Below are 22,739 nucleotides of genomic sequence, written 5' to 3'. Positions count from 1 at the left end.
CACTAAAGTAAACATTCTAAGCACAGCGCTTTGATCGTAGGCTTTAGAGAACAGCCAATGCTGATCACATTGGTGTTATCGTACGCATCAAATGATTAAAATTAAATTCATTTTTTCTTTCATTATTCAGGGATGCCTCCGTGTACCACTACAAGTAAGCCTGCGTACCACTAGTGGTACACGTACCACAGTTTGAGAACCACTGATCTATTAAATTACTCAATAAATTGTATTTTTTAACGCCTACCCCAACCCATAACCAAGCTGTCACAGTACTGTAAAAATATGAATTATTGTTATACAGTGTCATAAAAAATGCTGCTATATTAATGTGCATATCGCACTTCTGGCCAGCCACTTATCCGATCTAAACTTTACCGTCATCCAGATGGATGCTGCACACTGGTGGTGGATGAGGAGATTCCCCTAAATGTGTAAAGCACTTTGAGTGTCCAGAAAAGTGCTATATAACATGTAAGGAATTATTAATATTATTATTATTATTATTAGTTTACTTAATGACTTAAATTGGGAGAAGTTCTTTGGGAAAAGTGAGCCATGTACAATTCTGAATTAACCAGACGTTAGATTAGAAAAAGAGCTGAAAATGAGCACAGAAACTACATCTTTAGTGCAGAATTTAACACTAACACTTAGCATTTGGGTGTTTTATGTGTATGTTTATGTGTGTGTGTCAGGCAGCAGCTCCGTGCAGGAGTTTTTCCGCATCATGAATCGTCAGTTTACAGATCTGGAGTGGACGAACATCCGGACGGCGGGATCAGACTGGGACCAACTGCACATGTTTTATAGACACTGGGTAACTATAGCAACCACCGCTTACTGTAGCATCATCGTCACCTTTAGGCAACAACACACACACACACACACACACATCTATAAGCATATCGCAGCGGGAGAGAAATTGTGTTGGATGAAACTGTTCCAATTCTGATCCTTGTTTCCATGGCGATGTGATCTCATCACTTTGGCATGACTCAGTTATGCCAGTCTGTGGTCATTTGAGGACTCAAACACACACACACACATACATACACACACTGTACTGGCATCAATAAATTGCGCTGTAGGTGAGAATGTGGTCAATAACCATTACAAGCACTCATACGCTTACATGGCTTTAAAAAACCCAACCCTACGAGGGGCTATACATGTTTTAGATTTTTGGTTTAAAAAAAAAAAACATTATTTGACTTATTTATGAATCATTTTACTGTCCACAGAATAATCTACTGCTGCTAAATACTTTATATCATTTTGATTATAGGATGAGGTTGTTTTTGACAGGTATTTTAATAAGAAATCATTCAAAAGCAGATGTTGTAAAGTGATGAAATAAGCCTCTAGTGTGGAATCAGTATTACACTGATTTCCTTGAAGTTACCAGGGCTTTTTTTGGCTTGATATGAAGCTTGTTGGATATACTGTGTGTCATGTAAGAAATTGTTACTTTGATTATTTAATCAGTTTAATCTTAATAAATATTCTTATTTGAGAATATATTCTTATCTTATTTTATTTAGATAAGCTACGTGTATGTGATACAAATTAGATATGCACATTTAAGGATGGATGGATGGATGTAGCAAAAAGAATGACAGATGGATGGAATCTACAGAACAAAAAGAAAGGAGAAAGGAACAAAGGATGGATGGAGGGACAGATGGAACAAAAGAAAGAATGATGGGTGGATGGATGGATGGAACAAAAAGAATAATGGATGGAATCTAAAAAAACAAAAAGAAAGGAACAGTGGATGGATAGATGGATGGACTTAACAAAAGAAAGATGGATGAATGGAACAAAAAGAACAATGGATGGATGGATGTAACAAAGGATGGATGGATGGATGGATGGATGGATGGATAGATGGAATCTACAGAACAAAAAGAAAGGAGAAAAGAAACAAAGGATGGATAGATAGACGGATGGAACAAAAGAAAGAATAATGGATGGATGTATAGAATAAAAAGAATAATGGATAGATGGATGTAACAAAAAGAATGATGAATGGATGGAATCTACAGAGCAAAAAAAGGAGAAAGGAACATGGATGGATGGAACAAAAAGAATGATGATTGGATGGATGTTATCTAAAAAAAACTAAAAGAAAGTAACAAAGGATGGATGGAACAAAAGAAAGAATGATAGATGGATGGACTGAAGAAAGAACAAAAAATGATGGATGGATGGATGGATGTAACAAAGAAGGATTTGTGGATGGATGGTAAAATCTACAAAAAAAAGAAAAAAAAGAAATTAGAAAGGAACAAAGGATGGATGGATGGATGGATAGTACAAAAAGAATGATGGATGGAACAAAAAGAATGCTGATTGGATGGATAAATGGAACCTAAAAAAACAAAAAGTAAGGAAAACGGAACAAAGGATGGATAGATGGAACAAATTAAAGAATAATGGATGGAACAAAAAATGATGATTGGATGGATGTAATCTTAAAAAACTAAAAGAAAGGAAAAAGGAACAAAGGATTAATGAAACAAAAGAAAGAATGATGGACGGATGGATTAAAGAAAGAACAAAAAATTATGGATAGACAGATGGATGTAACAAAGAAGGATGTGTGTATGGATGGTGAAATCTACAGAACAAAAAGAAAGGAGAAAGGAACAAGGGATGGATGGACTGATGGATGGTACAAAAAGAATAATGGATGGAATCTACAGAGCAAAAAGGAATAAAGGATGGATGGATGGGATAAAAAAAGAATGATGGATGGATGGATGGACGGACTGACTCTACAGAGAAAAAAATGAACACAGAATGGATAGATGGATAGAACAAAAAAAGAATGATGAATGGATGGAATAGAACAAAAGAAAGAATTATGAATGGATTGATGTAACAAAAAGAATGATGGATTGATGTAACAGAATGAAGGGTGGAAATATGGATGTATGGATGTAACAAAAAGAATGATTGATGGATGAATAGAGGGAAAGAATGATGGATTGATATGATAGATGGATGAATATGATAGATGGATGAAAAGAATGTGAAGAACAAATGGAAAGAAGAAAGTAACAAAGGATGGATGGATGGGATGATGCTAATAAATTGTCATTTCTTTAAATTAGAATTTGTGATATTCATATAATTATAAACTAATACTAAATGAATTTTGCTTACTGATTTAAAATTGACCACAACTCTCAAAGACAGATTATTACTGTATAATTGCTCCGTATATCTGGATAAACATTATTTTGTAGTGTCTATCCTGACACGCTACACTAAATGGTGGTTTATGCTATACTGTAAGGTGTTTACTTTAGAAGCCTCTGATTGGTCTGTTTGTCTATCCATCAAGGCATTAAAGGAGAGCTTCAATAAAGCGATTGGCACAGGATTGGGCTTTGACCTGCAGAGGGCGGAGTTTCACATCTCACCCAATCAGATGCGAGAGGGCCAGGTGTACCGGCAGACACGGATGTACCTGGACAGTGAAGAAGAGGAGGACTGGACATTTGAGGTATGTGTGTGTGTGGTTGCAATCAGTTTTGGGGGTAGGGATGGGTATCGTTAAGGTTTCGTATAAGCTTGTTGGGGCACATGCGGTAGTGTGTGAGCTTGCAAGATGCGTGCATGTGTCTGAGTGAGAGAGAGAGTTTGTGCACTTATAAGGTGTGTTTGTTTGTGCACATGCATTTATGTGTGTGTGTGTGTGTGTGTGTGTGTGTGTGTGTGTGTGTGTGTGTGTGTGTGTGTGTTCCTGCAGTGCTGGTTGATCTCTCAGTGTTTGTCAGAGCGTGTGAACGAGACTCAGAATTCTCACTTCCTCGATAGAGCTGCATTTCTCCAGCGCTTCATTCTGCATGTATATGGGTCAAAGACGAGACGCCACACTTTACTGCCTGAAACTAATTTAGTTTACACAAGTGACTTTATATACTTAGAACAGACAAAATTCAGGTCTGCTTTTGTGTGTCAAATACATTTCTCAAAACCGCAACATCGAATTATGAGTCAAATGTTCCTTCATCATTCAACATAAAACATTATTCACTTTCCGTCAGCTTAGTCCCTTTATTCATCCTGGGTCACCACAGCGGAATGAACCGCCAAATATTCCAGCATATGTTTTACACAGCGGATGCTCTTCCAACCGCAACCAATCACTGGGAAACACCCATACACACTCATTAACACACAAACACTAGTGACAATTTAGCTTACTCAATTCACCTAAAGGGCATGTGTTTGGAGCACCCACTGAGCCCATAACAGACATATTAGTATACAAATTAAGCCAACATTATCACTCTGACTTATTTTTAAAGGTTTTTATGAAGGTGGTCATGCCGTATTGAATTAGATTTTAAAGAAGATTTGTATTTTAATATTAAATTTTAAACTATTTTGTAATACATTGTGCAGGGTCATAATGACATACAGAGACTCCCAGGATGAACAAGTCGGGCAGGCAGGTATCCTTATGCTGTGTTCACACCAGACATGGAACACGCGGATAAATCGCGCTATTCACGCGTAAATAGCCGCGTGAACATTTGAGGTTACTCGCTTCATTCGCGCGTCAAACCCCGCTTTATTCGCAATGTCCGCTGAAGTTCAGATTTTCGAACTCGAGTGATTCGCATGAAACGCGCATTAAGCGCGTCAAACGCGCAAAACGCGAAATTTGCGCGACGCCATTCGCGCCATGCGCACCGCACAATTCTCGTCATTCGCGCCGCGCCATTCGCGCGTATCGCGCCACAGGATGTCTATTCGCGCGTTTGCATTGACTTAACATAGAAATCACTCGCGCTTGATGTGGGCAGCTGGGCAGCAGACTCATCTATTGCAAAGCTGAAAGTATGTTGAAGCTGGGTGAAATCATGGGAACGCCATACACAGGAAGATAGGGGCTGCGTCCGAAACCGCATACTTCCATAAAATATAGTATGCTAAAATCAGTATGCGAGCCGAGTAGTATGTCCGAATTCATAGAATTCGAAAATCAGCATGCGAAAAGCACCCGGATGACTTAATACTTCCGGCGAGATTCTGGAGTGTGCATCCCATGCATGCTGCACTATCCCATGATGCCTCGTGAGAGAAATCATGATTGGGAGTGAAGCGACGCAACTGACGCAGGTAGGTCACGTGACTATGACAAAATGGCGGATGTAGTACGTCCGAATTCCATTCATACTTTTCACATTCATACAGTATAGAACATTCTTTTGTAACGACCGAGACGTACGTTTAAATTCAAATGCAGTACCTACTGAGTAGTAGGTTGTTTCGGACGCAGCCAAGGTATTGGAACTTCCAATACTCAGCAATGGAGGAAGGCGGGATGCAAGGATAGAAGGGCTATGATCCAGGAGGAGGTACGGAACCTGGAGGAGGAAAGGTAAAGGGCAAGGGCAGTGGAGCTAGCATACCAGGGAGCATGGACCAAGTGAGACCTACCCTAGAGGAAGATCACATGGGGAGATCTGTGGAGATTGGAACCTTTCTGCAACTCATTCATGTTAAGATTATGACACACTCTCAACTCCGACAAACTTGCACAAGTGGGGCTTAAGAGTAGACTGGTTGTCCAAACAACCCTGAGGCCAGATGCAGTACTGTGGTCTGAAGAGGCAAAGAAGATCATTCTCATCGAACTCACAGTCCCATGGGAAGAGGGTTGTGAACAAGCGTTTGAGAGGAAGTGCGCCAAATACCAGGACCTCTTGCATGACTGCAGGGAGAAAGGTTGGCAGGCATGGCTCTTCCCAGTCGAGGTCGGCTGTACAGGATTCCCTGCCCAGTCAGTATGGAGGATGCTTGCAGCCATTGGGGTGATGGAGAGGGAGAGAAAGATAACTGTTTGCAGGATGGGGGAGGCAGCAGAGAGAGCTTCTTGCTGGTAATGGAGCATGAGAGAGGAGCTTAGCTGGAAGCCAGGGGGGGTTGATGGGCAGTTATTTGTCCTGTCTTGTTGATATGATTATACACGTGACTACCGGGACATGTTAATCCGCTTGTTAAGTGGTGACATGTTGGTGACGTATGTAATACTGTTTCCGGGTCCAAGCTGCCAATCATTTGAGTTGAGAAACTGTTCGTTTATGATAACTTTTTATTCATATCACACATTAAAGTTAATTTCATATAAAGTCATAGTGTACACAACAATCTCTGGGCTTGCTGCATAACAAATACCAAAATGTTAACAATTTCTAAAAAAATGAATCACTTTCTGGCCATCGGATATTAGGCATGGAAATATATATTGCGATCGGGATTTTCGAAAGTATTAAATCGCTTTGTAAACGTTTGTTACCATTTCATGAGTCTCCCCATACAGTATAATAGAATAGAGCGCTTGGACCCAGAAGCTGCTTCGCGTGAAATCACACTTAAGGCTGATTTATACTTCTGCATCAAACGCTGGCGTATGCTACGGCGCTGACACATAGCCCTTCGCCGAGGCCGTCGCTGACGTGCACCTTTTAAAAAATGTAACTACACGTCGCAACGACGCGTAGCGCAAGCTCTGTGATTGGTCGGCTTGGTAGCACTGACGAGTCTGGGCAGGATCGAGAGCCGTGCGAATGGTGCGAACCTGATGGAGCGATTGTTTACAAGTGTTGAGTCCCGTGAAAGAGCTCCGGATGGAAAGTTTTGTTTTGTGTTTACCTCATGGTTAAAGTTGTTGCACGTCCACCGGTTCTTGCCTCAAAATGAGCAAGTTTGAGCCACTTGTACATCCTGGAAGTGTCCAGGAAAAGCAAAACAGCAGCGAAGAAACTCGACACAGATGAACATTAAGATCTCACTGCCAACTAGAGATCTGCGCGCGACCAAATTTTGAATCCCGCTCCCGCCCGCACCCGTCAGGTTTTAGCCCGAACCCGACCGCTCCCGCTTATATTAAGAATTTGTTGTCCCGCTGCCTGACCCGCCCCGTTTTCTGGTCCCCCAGCTATACAGTCCAGACAGCCAAGCTGTCTGTATAAACACACACACACACACAGCACCAAGCACACACACAAAGACCAATCTCTCTCTCTCATACGCGCGCGCGCGCACTAACACACACACAAGTACCAAGCAGACACACAGGCGTTTGCTGTTATATCAACTCAAAGGGTTGTAATACCATGTATCAAGTACCAATGTAATACCAAAAGGTTTTATATAAAGGTATATAAATACTGAGTCGGGCCAGCTCCGGGCCGCAGCGCACATTACTCTCGGGCCGATTCCGGCGCGGATCGATTGATTCGGGCCGGAATCGGGCAGTGAGTCCACAAGCATCCGGAGTCCGGCAGCCGGAGCCGGGCTGAGTGGTAAGTCTCCGGCAGGCGAGAATCTAGCCGGAACTGGCCCGAGTGTATTTTGCTATCTGGGAAAGCTCTCTCTCTCTCTCATTCGTGTGCGCACTAACATACACACACAAGCACCAAGCACACACACAGGCAAAGCTCGCTCTCTCTCTCTCTCTCATTCGCATAGCAATATCCGGGATATTGCTAGACAGCCCGCTCCCGTCCCAAATTAAACCCGTTACCGACAGCTCCCGCGATTTATTCGCAAATTTATTCCCGCGCCGCAGAAATCTGGTCGGGTCCTGCGGGAATACAGACCTCTGCTGCCAACTAGCCCTTCGGAAGTGTTAATGCAGGCCAACAGAGACAGCGCGCAGAAGTATAAATGCACAGCTACAGGCGTTGCATGCGCCGTGGGTTACGCCGATCACTTGACGCAGAAGTATAAACCAGGCTTTACCAAGCGGATACGCAGCTGTCAATCAATTCGGTGGGCGGGGGGCCGCTCTCCTATGTCAAGTTGCAGTCACTCTGAAAACTGCTCCAATTGGTCCACCGTTTTTATGTTGTTAAATTTAAAACAAAATGGACTGGGTGTGTTTATTTCACCCCAACATGACGGTCTACAAACTATAAATACACATATGCCTGTCCGAACAGCTTGCAAAGTAGATTTTTCACCATAGTTGCCCTTTAAATAATCTTTTATCATTATTAAAATTGTACTGATTGTTCACATCAAGAATGTATATTAAGAAAATGTGTTGATATTGTGTGGAATTATTTTACAAGATTTACTTTATTTATTTATTTATTAGGAGAGTTTATTGGACAAAGACCATCACGTCGCTGTGGCGCTGGGAAAACCAGATATCAGCATGTCTAAGGTAAAATTTTAGGATTTTACACAATTGAGCACCTTTTTCAACTGTTCACGTCATATTTTGTGTTATAGAAGGATGGTGGAAGTTCTTGTGAAGCTCCGCCAGCTGCATTTACAGTATTGAGTTTCAGTGATCTGGTGTCACAAGCCACGCCCCTACTAGATGAAGACCCCACCTACTGGGAGGAGTTTCAGAAGAAAAAGGAAGCACCTTCAAGGCAAAGTGACCAGGAATGACTCTTGGATGCAAATTTGTAAATAATTCTTTTCTTTTGTGGTCATTTGGGATCTGTACTCTCTTTTGAATAATAAAAAAGTGTACATTTTGTATCATATGCAGTATACTATTTATCATTAGTATTAATAGTAAATAACACAGTTAGGATCCATGTAAAAAAAAAAAAAAAAAAAAAAAATATATATATATATATATATATATATATATATATATATATATATATATATATATATATATATATATATATATATATCCTATTCATATATATATATATATATTCATATATATATATATATATATATATATATATATATATATACACACACACACTATTGAGTTTTTGATTAATAAACAGCTCCAAAATTACAGCTTGAACAGCTTTAAAATGACAAATTTTATTATAAAATATTATGTACTAAATTAATAATCCAAGGAGTATCATACATACTTCATTTTTTATGTGATTAAAATATTTCTCAATTATATTTCTAATTAATATTTATTTTTTATATAAATTTCCAAATTTAAAAGTAGAAATATAGCATTTATTATATATTTATTATAATTTTTTTTAAAATTTATATTAAATTACTCATTTCAAACACTCACCAGCCACGTTATTAGGTACACATTACTAGTACCGGGTTGGGACCCCCTTTTGCCTTCAGAACTCAAAAATCCAGTCTGAGATCATATACGCTTTATGACATGGTGCGTTATCCTGCTGGAAGTAGCCATCAGAAGATGGGTACACTGTAAGGGAAGGGATGGACATAGGGCTGTGCAATTAATCTAAAATCAGATTTCGATTATGGCTTCTAACGATTATAAAAAACCATTAATCGAGATAAACGATTATTCCATTATTTACCGCCCCCTGTCCAGTTGTCCTCACTTGTTGCTCTTTAAAGCGCGAAAGACCGCATGCTTATGTGCGTGTGTGTGCAGCGCGTAGACATTCAGAAGCATGCGGTCTGCACTTGGTCTCATTCGCACATTGTAACGAGCAGAGAGCACACACATCTAAAGTCATTAACGGGAGCGCTTTATTGTTCAAATAGGTGTCAAAACGCGGTGTTTAGTGATTATTCATATTAACCCTCATTTTGTAATAAACAAACGAGTTGAGGATCAAAAGACATGTGAAAGCGAAACCATTAAAGTGACAGAGCACAGCTGCCGCCTGTTTTATCATGATTAATAAAACAATGAGAAAATCCCTCTCTGCTCTTGACTGAAGACTTTTGTAGCTAAAGTGTTTTTCTTACAGTGAAGATGCCAAAAGCAGTTTGTTTCATATTTTTATTCTATTGTATTTATTTCTCTTTCCTTTGCAGGGAGGAAAATATATGCAGTTTTCCCCCAATTTCTGTTTAATGGAAAGAAGATTTCTGAACATAATAGTTTTAATCATTCATTTCTAATAACCGATTAATTTTATCTTTGCTATGATGACAGCTCATAATATTTTAGTAGATATTTTTTTAAATACAAACATTCAAATTCAAAGTGCGATTCAAAGGCTTAATTAGGGTAATAAGGCAAGTCATTGTATAACAGTAGTTTCTTCTGCAGACAATCAAAAATATATATTGCCTAAAGGGGCTAATAATATTGACCTTAAAAGAGGTTTCAAAATATTTAAATCTGCTTTTATTCTAGCCAAAACAAAACAAATAAGCCTTTCTCCAGAAGAAAAAATATTAGAGGAAATACTGTTAAAATTCCTTGCTCTGTTAAACATAATTTGGGAAATATTTATTTTTTAAAAATTCTCAGGAGCGCTAATAATTTTGACTTTAACTAATAATCGTTTGGAATAATCGTGATTGCAATTATGACCAAAATAATCTTGATTATGGTTTTTCCCAAAATCGAGCAGCCCTAGATGGACATGGTCAGCAACAATACTCAGGTAGGCTGTGGCATTGACATGATGCTCAATTGGTACCAATGAGCCCAAAGTGTGCCAAGAAAATATCCCCTACATCATTACACCACCACCACCAGCCTGAACCGTTGATACAAGGCAGCATGGATCCATGCTTTCATGGTGTTAACAGCAACTTCTGACCCGACCATCCGAATATCACAGCAGAAATGGAGACTCATAAGACCAGGTAACGTTTCTCCAATCTTCTATTGTCCAGTTTTGGTGAGCCTGTGTGAATTGTAGCCTCAGTTTCCTGTTCTTAGCTGACAGGAGCGGCACCCGGTGTGCTCTTCTGCTGCTGTAGCCCATCCGCCTCAAGGTTGGATGTGTTGTGTGTTCAAAGATGCTCTTCTGCATATCCCGGTTGTGACGAGTGGTTATGAAGGTTACTGTTGCCTTTCTATCAGATGGAACCAGTCTGGCCATTCTCCTCTGACCTCTGGCATCAACAAGGCATTTGCGCCCACAGAACTGCTGCTCACTGGATATTTTCTCTTTTTTGGACCCTTTTCTGTAAACCATAGAGATGGTTGTGCGTGAAAATCCCAGTAGATCAGCAGTTTCTGAAATACTCAGACCAGGCCATGTGGCACCAACAACCATGCCACGTTCAAAGTCACATTTCTTCTCCATTGTGATGCTCGGTTTGAGCTGCAGCAGATCATCTTGACCATGTCTACATGCCTAAATGCATTGAGTTGCTGCCTTGTGATTGGCTGATTAAAAACTTGCGTTAACGAGCAGCTGAACACCTAATAAAGTGGCCGGTGAATGTATAAAACTTAATTGTAATTTATTTTTATTTGCTTTTTAGTAAAACGACACTGGTGAGGTTTATTATTTGATAAAGTATACACATTTATTTATTATGAATTATATAGATGTATTATGTTTATATAAAACTATTTCATTTTTATTGTAAATTAAAAAACTAAAAAAAAAAAGAGTGAGGTCATTGCATACCTCACCACCATTGTGTTCTCAGTGTCGCCAGGGTCTTGCTATGGTGTTCCAGAGGGTTGCTATATAGACATACTAGATTTACTGTAATGATGTGCAATTACAAACACAGCTCGTGCAATCAGACTGATTACAGAACTGTATTTACACACCCTGAAATACTCAAGATGTGTGTGTAAGTTTGTGTTCACAAAGGGCTTCCTTATTTTTCTGAAATCTAGAGCATCAGCCAAACGTCTCCCAAATCACACACACAAGCTCATAAAAACAGGAGAGCTGCATTAAAGAGAACATCTCTAATCCTCAGAGTATTTCCCTTCAAGATTTATCTAGGACTGAATGAGAGAGAGAGAGAGATGCATTACTTTCCGTGTCTGTTTTCTGTCTATCTGACGGAAACTATTTCCAAGTTCAGAGGTTAAAACAACACAAAAATCGCCGTCCCATGAGAACGAAACTCAGAAGCGGGTTTGTTCTGTTCAGAAGGTCACAAGACAAAGAGCAACTACATTCTGTGATTTACTCGTTCGCCCAACAGCGAGCGTGCACTGAGCAAATGCCGGATCGGTGTTTGCTTGCTTTCTGTGATTGTGGACTCAGGTGTCATGACTTTACACACACACACAGACATACACACACTTTAGTAGGTCGCTGTCCCGCCCGTCCGCCAGTTTCCTGATTTACTGTGTTAATCAGCATCACTGTGATTTCCTTCTAGTGCAGTGATGGAGGCCCTGCGGGAGCCGGAATGGAGTTCGGACTTGCAGTGGCCGCAGATGCCTTGCAAAAACACACAGGCATGTGAAACTGCAGAGCCTTTACAGCACAGATGGTTCAGAAGATAGAGGGAATGAATAAATGAATTGGATAGACAGACAAGTGAAAAGAAAGATACTATAGTAAGATACTGTGGATGGACGGATGGATGAAAAGAAAGAAAGATACCAAAAATGGATGGAAATAATATTGTGGCTGGATGAAAAGAAAGGCTCTGTGGATAGATGGATGGATGGATGGATGGATGGATGGATGGATGGATGGAAATATACTGTACATGGATGGATGAAAAGAAAAACATACCGTGAATGGAAAGAATATTGTGGCTGGTGGATGGATGGACGGATGGATGGCTGTAGAAGGACTGATTGAAAGAAAGGAACATGCTGTGGATGGTCGAATAGATGGATGTCTGGATGGAAAGAAAGAATATGGTGGTGGCTGGATGGATGGATGGAAAAATATACCGTGGATGGATGGATGGATGAAAAGAAAGAAAGATACCATGAATGGATGGAAAGAATATTGTGGCTGGAAGAAAATGATGGATGGATGGATGGATGGATGGATGGATGGATGGATGGATGGATGGGTGGAAAGAAAACTGGCTGGATAGAAAGAAAGGTTCTGTGGATGGATGGATGGATGGACGGGCGGATGCATGGATGAAAAGAAAGAAAAATACTGTGAATGGATGGAAAGAATATTGTGGCTAGTGGATGGACAGATGCATGGCTGTGGATGGACTGACTGAAAGAAAGGAACAAGCTGTGGATGGATGGAAAGAATATGGTGGTGGCTGGATGGATGGAAAAAGAAACTGGATGGACGGATGGATGAAAAGAAAGAAAGATACCATGAATGGATGGAAATAATATTGTGGCTGGATGCAAAGAAAGGTTCTGTGGATGGATGGATGGATGGATGGATGGATGGATGGATGGATGGATGGATGGATGGATGGATGGATGGATGGATGGATGGATGGATGGATGGATGGATGGATGGATAGATAGATAGATAGATAGATAGATAGATAGACGAATAGATGTAACATTGCTTAGAAAGATGGATGGATGGATACCATGAATGGGTGGAAAGAATATTGTGGCTAGATAGAAAGAAAGGTTCTGTGGATGGATGGATGGATGGATGGATGGATGGATGAAAAGAAAAAGATACCGTGAATGAATGGAAAGAATATTGTGGCTGGTGGATGGATGGATGGATGGATGGATGGATGGCTGTGGATGGACTGATTAAAAGAAAGGAACATACTGTAGAAAGACGGATGGATGGCTGGATGGAAAGAAAGAATATGGTGGTTGCTGGATGGATGAAAAAAGATACTGTGGATGAATGAAAAGAAAGAAAAATACTATGAATGGATGGAAAGAATATTGTGGCTGGATAGAAAGAAAGGTTCTATGGATGAATAAATGGATGGATGAATGGATGGATGGATGGATGGATGGATAGAATATTGTAAATGGATGGAAAGACAAATGGAAGGACTCATGGATGAAGCAACATGCATGTGCCATGGAGGGTTAATATAAATGTGAAATGACTGAAAGAATAGATTATGGATAGATTGATTGATAAATAGAAAGAAATAAAAAAAATACGTGAAATTAAAATACATGATTGGTGGAATGAGATAAATAGAGAGAGTAAAAGATTTTGGATGGATCGAACAACAGATGCAGTAGATATATTGTAGACAAAGACTACATGGATGGATGATGGTTGAAAGAATGACAGCACACCTGTAAACCTGAAGAGTTTCCCATAGTATTTAGCTTAATTTCAATAATCTAGAGTGAGAGAGAGAGAGAGGGGGATTGTGTGTATACAGTTGAAGTTTAGTTTTGAAAAAATATAACAGGAAATACTGTAAAAAAAATCCTGCTTCTGTTAAACATCATTTGGGAAACTCTGACTTCAACTGTATTTATGTGAGTGAGAGATTAAGAGAAAGTGCTGATTTTCTCACCCATCCTCCTCTATGACACACTCTCTCCCCCCGTTACCTCGGCAACCATCCCAGCACAGCCTGCTTTTCCACGGCAACAAGAGCACGTGTGATACAGGCAGTCATCCGAGTGAATGTGATCAGCATCAGTGTGGCAGCAGAAAGAGAGAGCGAGAAAAGATGAAGATGAAGCTCCGCTATCTTCAGCATCATCACTGTTAACACACAGCAGACAGGATGAGCACTGCTATCAGAGCATCAGCAGCTGCATTAATCATGTTTCTGCAGCATCCCATCAGGATCATGACAGTGATATACTGTCTCCGGCCCACATCCCAATTCACACTTCTCCATTCAGCTATAGACATGTGCCTATATTTGAGACTAGAATATACTGCGATAAGAAACATGCATGATATTGTGGCCGTGGGCGCTTGAAATACATTCATTTCCTTCGGCTTAGCCCCTTATTTACCAGAGGTCGCCACAGGGAAATGAACTGCCAACTACTTCAGGTAGGGCTGGGCGATTTTTTTCGATTTTTTTGATTAATTCGAATTTACATTTTAAGACGATTTAATTTTGAATCAAATCAAGAAATCACAATTTTTAAAAAATATGTATATTTAATACATTATAATGGCACCAATGCACTTTGGTTCACTCTCTGTATGAAGCAGGAAGCACACCAGAAGCGCCTCTCGGCGACGCACCGCACAGCACCACGCAGCCCCATGGAGTTTAGAATTCTAAACAGATTTCTATACACACACCGGCGCCACCCAGCCACGATTCACGAAGCAGTTCATATTTCAGCCGCGCCACAGAGCGCCATCTGATTAGTTTCATGTTAAATATCATGCGAATGCGCGCGTTTGGTGTGTGATAGTTTAAACTGTAATGTGTTGTCAAGACATTTCCTCATCAAGTCGATAAACTCGATCTCAACATGTAAGAGCCTGCCATGTGAAAAACCGCGCTGATCTTTTGGTTTAAATACGAGTAGAGGTGAGAGACTGTAGCAGTGAAAATGAAAGTACCCGTCCCCATGACGTCATTTAGCAGACCTAGTTGAAAACCAGACAGATCAGGCAGCATAACGCCTGTTTCACACCGCAAGCGTCAGCGGCGCGTGAGCAGAGCGTGAGCAGCGCGTTTGTCGAGCAGTAGCAGCACGCAGGCGTTTGCCTTTCACACCAGCTGCGTCTGCAGCGCGCAGTTCTTCGGCAGCTGCTGCTGAGATCAACCTATCTCTGTCTATTGTATCTAGTTACCCATGTCTCTCTATATACAAATACACTTTTTAAACTTTTCATCTGCACCAAGGCCCCACCTATGCTGTTTCGTTAACCTGCAAATATTTATTTTACAAATTTTATAGATCAAATAGTACTGTATGCTTCTAAAGCTAACTTATATGAGAAGTGTCTACAGTCAGAAGACAATCACCTGTGATATCATGTCATTTGTTTTTTGATTATCAGGTTGCTGTAGACCTAGTTATAATCATATTTATACAATATAGTTATAATGATATTTATACATGATCAAACTAGTGTTAATTTCTCCGCTTCAGTGATGTCCAGCGGCAGAATAACAGCTCGTTAATTCATGCTCGTGCAGATGATGAGACGGACAAAAGTAATTAATGCATGCCATTCTTTTACTTATTTTCGTGTTGTCAGATTCAGAGTGCAATTTGTGCAAACAGCTCCCGGTAGGAATAACTCGAGTGAACATAAAACAAAGCCGATTAAAACTTTCTTCCTCTGCTCCGCTGCACAGAACACAGCGAGCTCACATCATCCAGCATGCGTGTCGAACTACACTACCCACAATACACTTCGCCATGGACTACAAATCCTGTAAATATTCTATTTCCCCTCTCCTGAAACACTAGCGTGCAACTGATACTAAAATTGTTTTACATTTGGTTTTGTAGTTCGGACCTAAATAAATGTTTGTTGCCGTTTTAAATCGTTTTAAGTGAATTTGAATGACTATATATAAACCATTTGACATTATTAATGCATTTATTGGGTAAAATTGCTACTTTTTACTGTCATTTAATGTGTTTTGGTCGTTGTCAATGCACTGTCACTTTAATTGAGCGTGAGCAGCGCGTCAAAAATAGACCCAGCGCCGAAACTATCGCTGCACTGCTGCTTCGGCGACGCTCACGCCTCGCTCTGACGCGCTGCTGCTGCGTGCGGTATGAAAGCTCTAATCTGTTAACATGGACGCCGAAAACACACGCGCTGCTCACGCTCTGCTCACGCGCCGCTGACGCTTGCGGTGTGAAACAGGCGTAATACAGAGAGTGGAGCAAAGCGCATCAAATGATCGATATTTAAAAGGGGGAAAAGAAAAATAGAATAAATATATTATTTTATATTAGACACACATCTGGTGCTTGTATTTGCTCCTGCTATACGTCCACAACTTCACACATTGGGTTAAATTAGGCTTTACAGTTTCCATGTTCAGTCCTTTACTTCCACTGTATCTTTTTAAGAAAAAGGCAGCAGCTTTACCACCTGTCATTTAATCAGAAGACAAAGTCAAAGCCGAGCTGACAGCCAATCTTTCCTAGGCTCAGCAAAACTAGCAAAAATACTTCTGTATTCCTGCAAGTGCAATATTTACACAAATATTTCTTATTCAAATCTTCAGCAACGCTAATTAACTCGTGAATTTGTTTAACATTTATTCACACCTTGACCGATTTTTCTATGACATGTCCATAAAAATACAAAGTTACTTTTAAAGAGAATGTTACTTCAGTCATGTTGTTGTAATGTTTTGAGAAGAAATCGAAATCGTGAATCGGTCAAACTTTTTAAAAAACCTAGATATTTTTTTTGCTAAATCGCCCAGCCCTAATTCCAGCATATGATTTATGCAGCAGATGCCCTTCCAGCAGCAACCCAGTACTGGAAAACACCCATACACACTCGTTTACACACACACTCATACACTACAGCCAAATAAGTTAATCCAATTCTATAGAATATGTGTGTGGACTGCAAGGGAAACCGGAGCACCTGGAGGACTCGAACCAGCGACCTTATAGCTGTAAGGCCACAGTGTTAACCACTGAGCCACCCACCTAAATTACAGTGAACAATTAATTAATAGTAGCAGCGGGAACAGATAAACTCTGCTAGTCGGCATCACTCTCCCGCAGACTTTGGAGAGCATCGAAACTATAAGTTTATCGAAACTTAAAAAGCCGAACCACTTCCACACCACTGCATTAGTCTTTCCTCTCTCATCAACTAATTCCTCTGCATTCTTACTAGTTGAAGCTTGTTCCCCTATATCTGTATTCAGGGCTCTCATTTTGTAGCTTTCTGTGACGGAGCAGCAAAACTGGAATTATACTCGCGCCTGGCGCCACATCACGCACCTCCGCTGAATGCGTACGCACCTCGGAAAACGGCCGAGGCTTTTATTCTCGCCGCGTTCGCCGTTGTGACATTCTTTAAAACGACAGGGGGCGGTCAAAAGAAACCCACCGTAAAGTCAGACGGATAAACAGAGAAGTAGAAAGTTTCCGGAACTACGTCATATCATAATATAGTTCAATATTTTTAAACTGTTGATTTTGTATTGTTTTTATACATTATTTTATTGACTAAGTATTTTTATAACAATTCAAGATTTTTTTTTATCAAATCACTTGCTTTTGTTCATATTTCTGTCACGGTTCGCGAAGGATGAGGGAGCGAGGACTCAAGTGCAAACACAGGATGATTTATTGATAATAAAAATAAAACAAAAGAACAACAAAAACCACCCCGAAGGGGAAAAACATAACTATAACACTAACAAACTTGGCTGGGTTGGCACGACAAGAACAAGAGCAGGAACACATGGGGAGTTTAGACGACAAACTGGCACAGAACAGAAGACATGAGGAGATTATAAGCAGTAGAAAATTAACACACAAACAGGTGAACACAATTAACTAATAATAAGTTGACAAGGAGGGTGGGACTAGACAATAGACGGAAGAGCGCATGACACAGAGACAAGACAAGCCATGCGCTCACATAAAACAGGACAAGAAAATGCAGCCAATGAGAGAACTCATTAACCGCATGTTCATGACAACACAAGCACAACACTGAAGCACACGACAAAAGCACGTGACCACGATGTAAACACAGAGCCACGTGCTTTGACAACAGACGCAAGACACGAGCACGCGATGAATGAAAACACTCACCGTGCGCTCACACACGCAGCGTGCATGCTTCATCCCAGTGCCGACCAAAACCGAAACCAACAAGACTGAGACGCTGGGAATGAAACACCACGCTGCAGACAGACGAAAACACAAACACGAGTACAAGATCGCACGTGTCCGAGGCACGCAAAGCCCGCGTGGCCGCATCAAGCGGGAGCGCGCACACTCTGCGTACATCCACGACGACACGCGCGCACACAGAGACAGAAACAAATGCTCGACCCAAGAAAGCTCGAGCCGACCACAACAGGACTAGACATGACTAGTGTCCGGATTCTGCCACCAAAACAAGAATTTACAGGACCAGAGTGGCAGAACCCTGACAATTTTGGCCAGTTTTACCATTTACAGTTTATTATAACATTAATCACAAGAGAAAATGAGTTGCTTTACAAATATATTTTATTATAGCAAAAATAGAAGCAAAACAAGAAAAGATTTTTGTAGAAAAAGATTATTTTTCAGATTTAGCCCCCTTCACAAATATATAAATCAGTATTACCAGTGGAAAAACATATTCTGTATTTGTAATTAATGACAACAGAACATGAGTAACATGAGTTAAGCAACTTCTGAGCGCTGGCAGTGGCAGCTTGTCTGTGATGCACGTCATCACGCAAGTGACATCACGCTCATTCTGAGCACGGAAAGTCATTCAGTGACAAATGATACAAGGTATAAGATCTGATATATATATATATATATATATATATATATATATATATATATATATATATATATATATATATATTACTATTTATATATTACTTATATATATAATAAAACATACATATGCAAATGTATATCGAAATACCGTAAATAGGTTTAAAAATCATATCATATTGAAAAAAAATCTATCGCGATAAATATTGATATTGAATTATTGTCCAGCCCTAACTTTGACCAACAACATCAATCACAGCCTATTAATAATAATGTTAAAGAAGTTTAATTAATTTAAAAGTTCTTGCTATTTCATTAGGAGCACAGTGGCTGGTATTCAAATGTTTCTGTAAATCCATTAAAAGAAAAAAGTAACTAAATCCATTCATTCATTCATTCATTCATTCATTTTCTTGTCGGCTTAGTCCCTTTATTTATCCGGGGTCGCCACAGCGGAATGAACCGCCAACTTATCCAGCAAGTTTTTACGCAGCAGATGGCCTTCCAGCCGCAACCCATCTCTGGGAAACATCCACACACACACTCATACACTACGGACAATTTAGCCTACCCAATTCACCTGTACCGCATGTCTTTGGACTGTGGGGGAAACCGAAGCACTCGGATGAAACCCACGCGAATGCAGGGAGAACATGCAAACTCCACACAGAAACGCCAACTGAGCCGAGGATCGACCCAGCGACCTTCTTGCTGTGAGGCGACAGCACTACCTACTGCACCACTGCTTCGCCCTATTACGCCCTTCGTCTAATAAAACATACGTATGCAAATGTATATCGACATACCGGAAATAGGTTTAAAAATTATATCACCGTTATTAAAAAAAAATCTTATGGCGATTTATATTGATATCGAATTATTGTCCAGCCCTAACTTTGACCAAAAGCATCATCCACCCAAGCCTATTAATAATAATGTGAAAGAAGTTGAATTATTTTAAAAGTTCTTACTATTTCGCTGGGAACGCAGTGACTGGTATTTAAATGTTTCTGTAAATCCATTAAAAAAAAAGTAACTAAATACTTTAAGGAAAGTAAGGTGAATATATGTCATGTTATTTCTCATTATTTACCCAAAACTGAACTCATGATGAAAACTGCAAAAGTATATTAATCTAAGGTGATGTTAATTTCTTAGTTTGCAGAGTAGAACACCCAAAAATGGAAACAACCACATGAATTTACTCACCCTCAAGCCATTTTTTTTCTGTCAGACAAACACAAAAAGTAGCTTAAAATTAATTCTGGCTCTTCTGTAAATGTTTTTTTTTTTGGTGAACTATGCCTTTAACTTTTAATAATTGTTTTAGTAAACCTAGTTAATAACTTCAACAATTCAGTCATAATTTTAAACCAACATCTAAATAGTCAGTGTAACTGTAATAGTTTTTTTTTTCATTTTAGATTATAATTGTAATGAACAACCAATACAACAATCTAAAAATACTTAAATAATTATTCACTCCCACAATAACTAACATGCAGGTTCATGATCACCATATGTTGTATTTCTAAATATCAGAATATCTACTCAACATTGTGAAAAATGGAGCATCATGTTTGTCCAGAAGGATGTGCATTCAGTGGGGGACAAAAGCAAACGTAGTACAACGTGACCAATGAAAGAGCAGATAGAAGATTTCAATGACATCACAGTAACTCAAGACTGGTGACGAGACAACATCACTACATGAAATGACTCAGACTCATTATGCGTATGTGTATGTGTATGTGTGTGTGTATGCAAAACAAACTAAAAATAACACGCCTGAATGAGTCTGTCTTTGCAGGTTATTTTGTGGATTTACCTGAACAGGATCCCTGTTACCATAGTGACAGTCTCGCCTTTCATAAGCGCTACATTGAAAACAGTGTGTAGCGTCACAATGTGCCGTAGACAAAAAGAATGCTGTAAGTTACAGCCGACTGCCTCGTTTTAACACACGCAAAGTGAAATGAAAATAAATATAGAGGTTTTTAGCCATTATTTGCACAAAAAACTAAATGTGTTTACATGTATTCATGCGCTTCCTCATGTTCTCTCATTATTAAAGCAGTTCATCTGACACTACTGAAGTGTTTTCTCTCTGGTAATACAGTAATGTGTGTACAATAGGTTTCTAAAAGCATAGATTATTAAAACTCTATTGGTATACGACAGGGTACAACGCTAAGGATTTTTTCTACTGGCTCAATCTGCCCAGTGGTTCAGATTTGTATTTGCCCTGCCAAAATTTTCACTAGCCCCACCGAAAAAAAAGTTAATAGTTATTTCTTAGCCACATATTAATGTGTCAAAAGCCTAACATAATTGTATACATACACTTTTTATTCAGCATAACGTTTCTTTAAATACAATTGAGAATTATAAAAGAAATTTGGTCCCACTTTATATTAAGTGGCCTTAACTAATATGTGCTTACACAGGAATTAATAGTTTGTTACAATGTACTTATAAATACATGCATTTACTGTGTACTTATGCTTGATTAAATACATGTATGTAACTACATCTGTAATTAACTTTTGTAATTACATTTGTAAATACACTGTTGACCATCCCTTACACCTTAACCCACCCTTAAACCTACCCATACCACCAAACCTGTCCATAACCCAACCTCTATCCCAACTCAAGAGCACCACAAGTGTTCTCAAATACATTATAAACACAGTAAGCACATTGTATTTATTTTTTTGATGTAAGTACATAGTAGTTAAGGACACTGAGGGTGCTTTCACACCTGCCTTATTTAGTTGGATTGAATCGCACTAGAGTTCGTTTTCCCTCTTGGTGCGGTTCGTTTGGGCAGGTGTGAATGCAGCAATCGTACTCAAGTGCGCAACAAAAGCGGACCAAATAAGCGTACCGAGACCTGCTTGAAGAGGTGGTCTCGGTACGCTTTCAAACGAACCCTGGAGCGGTTCATTTGTGGTGAGAATATGATCCGTACTAAAACAGGTCCAACCGCAAAAAGTTCTGTGCGTTTCGGACTAATTCAGCTGCCGTAGGCCGATGCGCTGTGCATTATGGGATATGGAGGAAAAATATTTGTTCACAGCGCTTTACCAACAGAGAGAGAGAGGGGAAAACATTACCTGATGGATCGTTGGTAATATTTCCGCAAGATGACCATGTCGCAGTTTAGCTAAACTAATTCACGTCTCCTCCTGAAGTGACGAGCGTTGCATTAAAACATTGTTTTCCAGCTGCGGCTGCGCTTCATTCTCGAAATGTATAGTTTGTCTAAAGCAGTGATACAATCAGCCAGCGCAGTCGTCTCTCCAGAGTAAAAACAACATTTTGTGTCTGCCGGTTTTGTTTACCTGCGGGAGTTCACTGGCATTTTCCCGCACGTGAATTCTGACCATTCAATAAGCAGTTTAGGAAATATGTCCAACAACATCTGGCCAATGAGAGATGTGGATTTTGTCAGATGACTGCATTTTGGTTTGTTTCAACTGGTTCGGACCAAAGCCAGCAGTGTGGTGTGAAAACGACCCAAAGACGGCAGAAAATGCAACAATGTATCATTTATTACCCTTGGTCCAGACCAAATGAAGCAAACTACAGATGAGAAAGCACCCCTAATATAAAGTGGGACCAATAATTACAAATGTAAAGTCTAAATAAATTAGAAAAAAATTATCTATCTATCTATCTATCTATCTATCTATCTATCTATCTATCTATCTATCTATCTATCTATCTATCTATCTATCTATCTAAA

General features: G+C 39.7%; 5 protein-coding genes across 8 annotated transcripts in view; 3 read left to right on the top strand and 2 right to left on the bottom strand.

Annotated features, from left to right (window-relative positions):
- The window catches only part of aasdhppt (aminoadipate-semialdehyde dehydrogenase-phosphopantetheinyl transferase), a 24,601-nt gene extending 16,076 nt beyond the window's left edge, over positions 1-8,525 (top strand). Inside the window, 4 exon segments of the mRNA NM_001033729.1 lie at positions 699-820; positions 3,353-3,514; positions 8,126-8,194; positions 8,263-8,525. Of these exon segments, the coding sequence (NP_001028901.1) occupies positions 699-820; positions 3,353-3,514; positions 8,126-8,194; positions 8,263-8,427 (518 nt within the window). The 3' untranslated portion in view covers positions 8,428-8,525.
- Positions 1-22,739, top strand: part of gria4a (glutamate receptor, ionotropic, AMPA 4a) — an 877,747-nt gene that overhangs the window by 274,375 nt on the left and 580,633 nt on the right. The gene's annotated exons all lie outside the window — the stretch shown is intronic.
- Positions 1-22,739, top strand: part of LOC100535385 (uncharacterized) — a 199,308-nt gene that overhangs the window by 6,113 nt on the left and 170,456 nt on the right. The window lies entirely within an intron of this gene.
- Positions 1-22,739, bottom strand: part of msantd4 (Myb/SANT-like DNA-binding domain containing 4 with coiled-coils) — an 85,769-nt gene that overhangs the window by 51,677 nt on the left and 11,353 nt on the right. The gene's annotated exons all lie outside the window — the stretch shown is intronic.
- On the bottom strand, positions 10,863-20,839 carry LOC147840712 (uncharacterized). The gene is made up of 4 exons (XM_087283434.1): positions 20,817-20,839; positions 14,132-14,288; positions 12,267-13,342; positions 10,863-12,228 (listed from the first exon to the last, which is right to left on the bottom strand). The coding sequence occupies exons 1-4, from the start codon at positions 20,837-20,839 to the stop codon at positions 12,216-12,218; spliced, it is 1,269 nt and encodes a 422-aa protein (XP_087139560.1). The 3' UTR covers positions 10,863-12,215.

The sequence above is a fragment of the Danio rerio genome, chromosome 15 (assembly GCF_052040795.2).
Source record: "Danio rerio strain M-AB ecotype USA chromosome 15, GRCz13ab, whole genome shotgun sequence".
Classification (NCBI taxonomy): domain Eukaryota; kingdom Metazoa; phylum Chordata; class Actinopteri; order Cypriniformes; family Danionidae; genus Danio; species Danio rerio.
The sequence above is the reverse complement of the archived record's forward strand: the minus strand, read 5'-3'. Positions and strand labels throughout refer to the sequence as shown.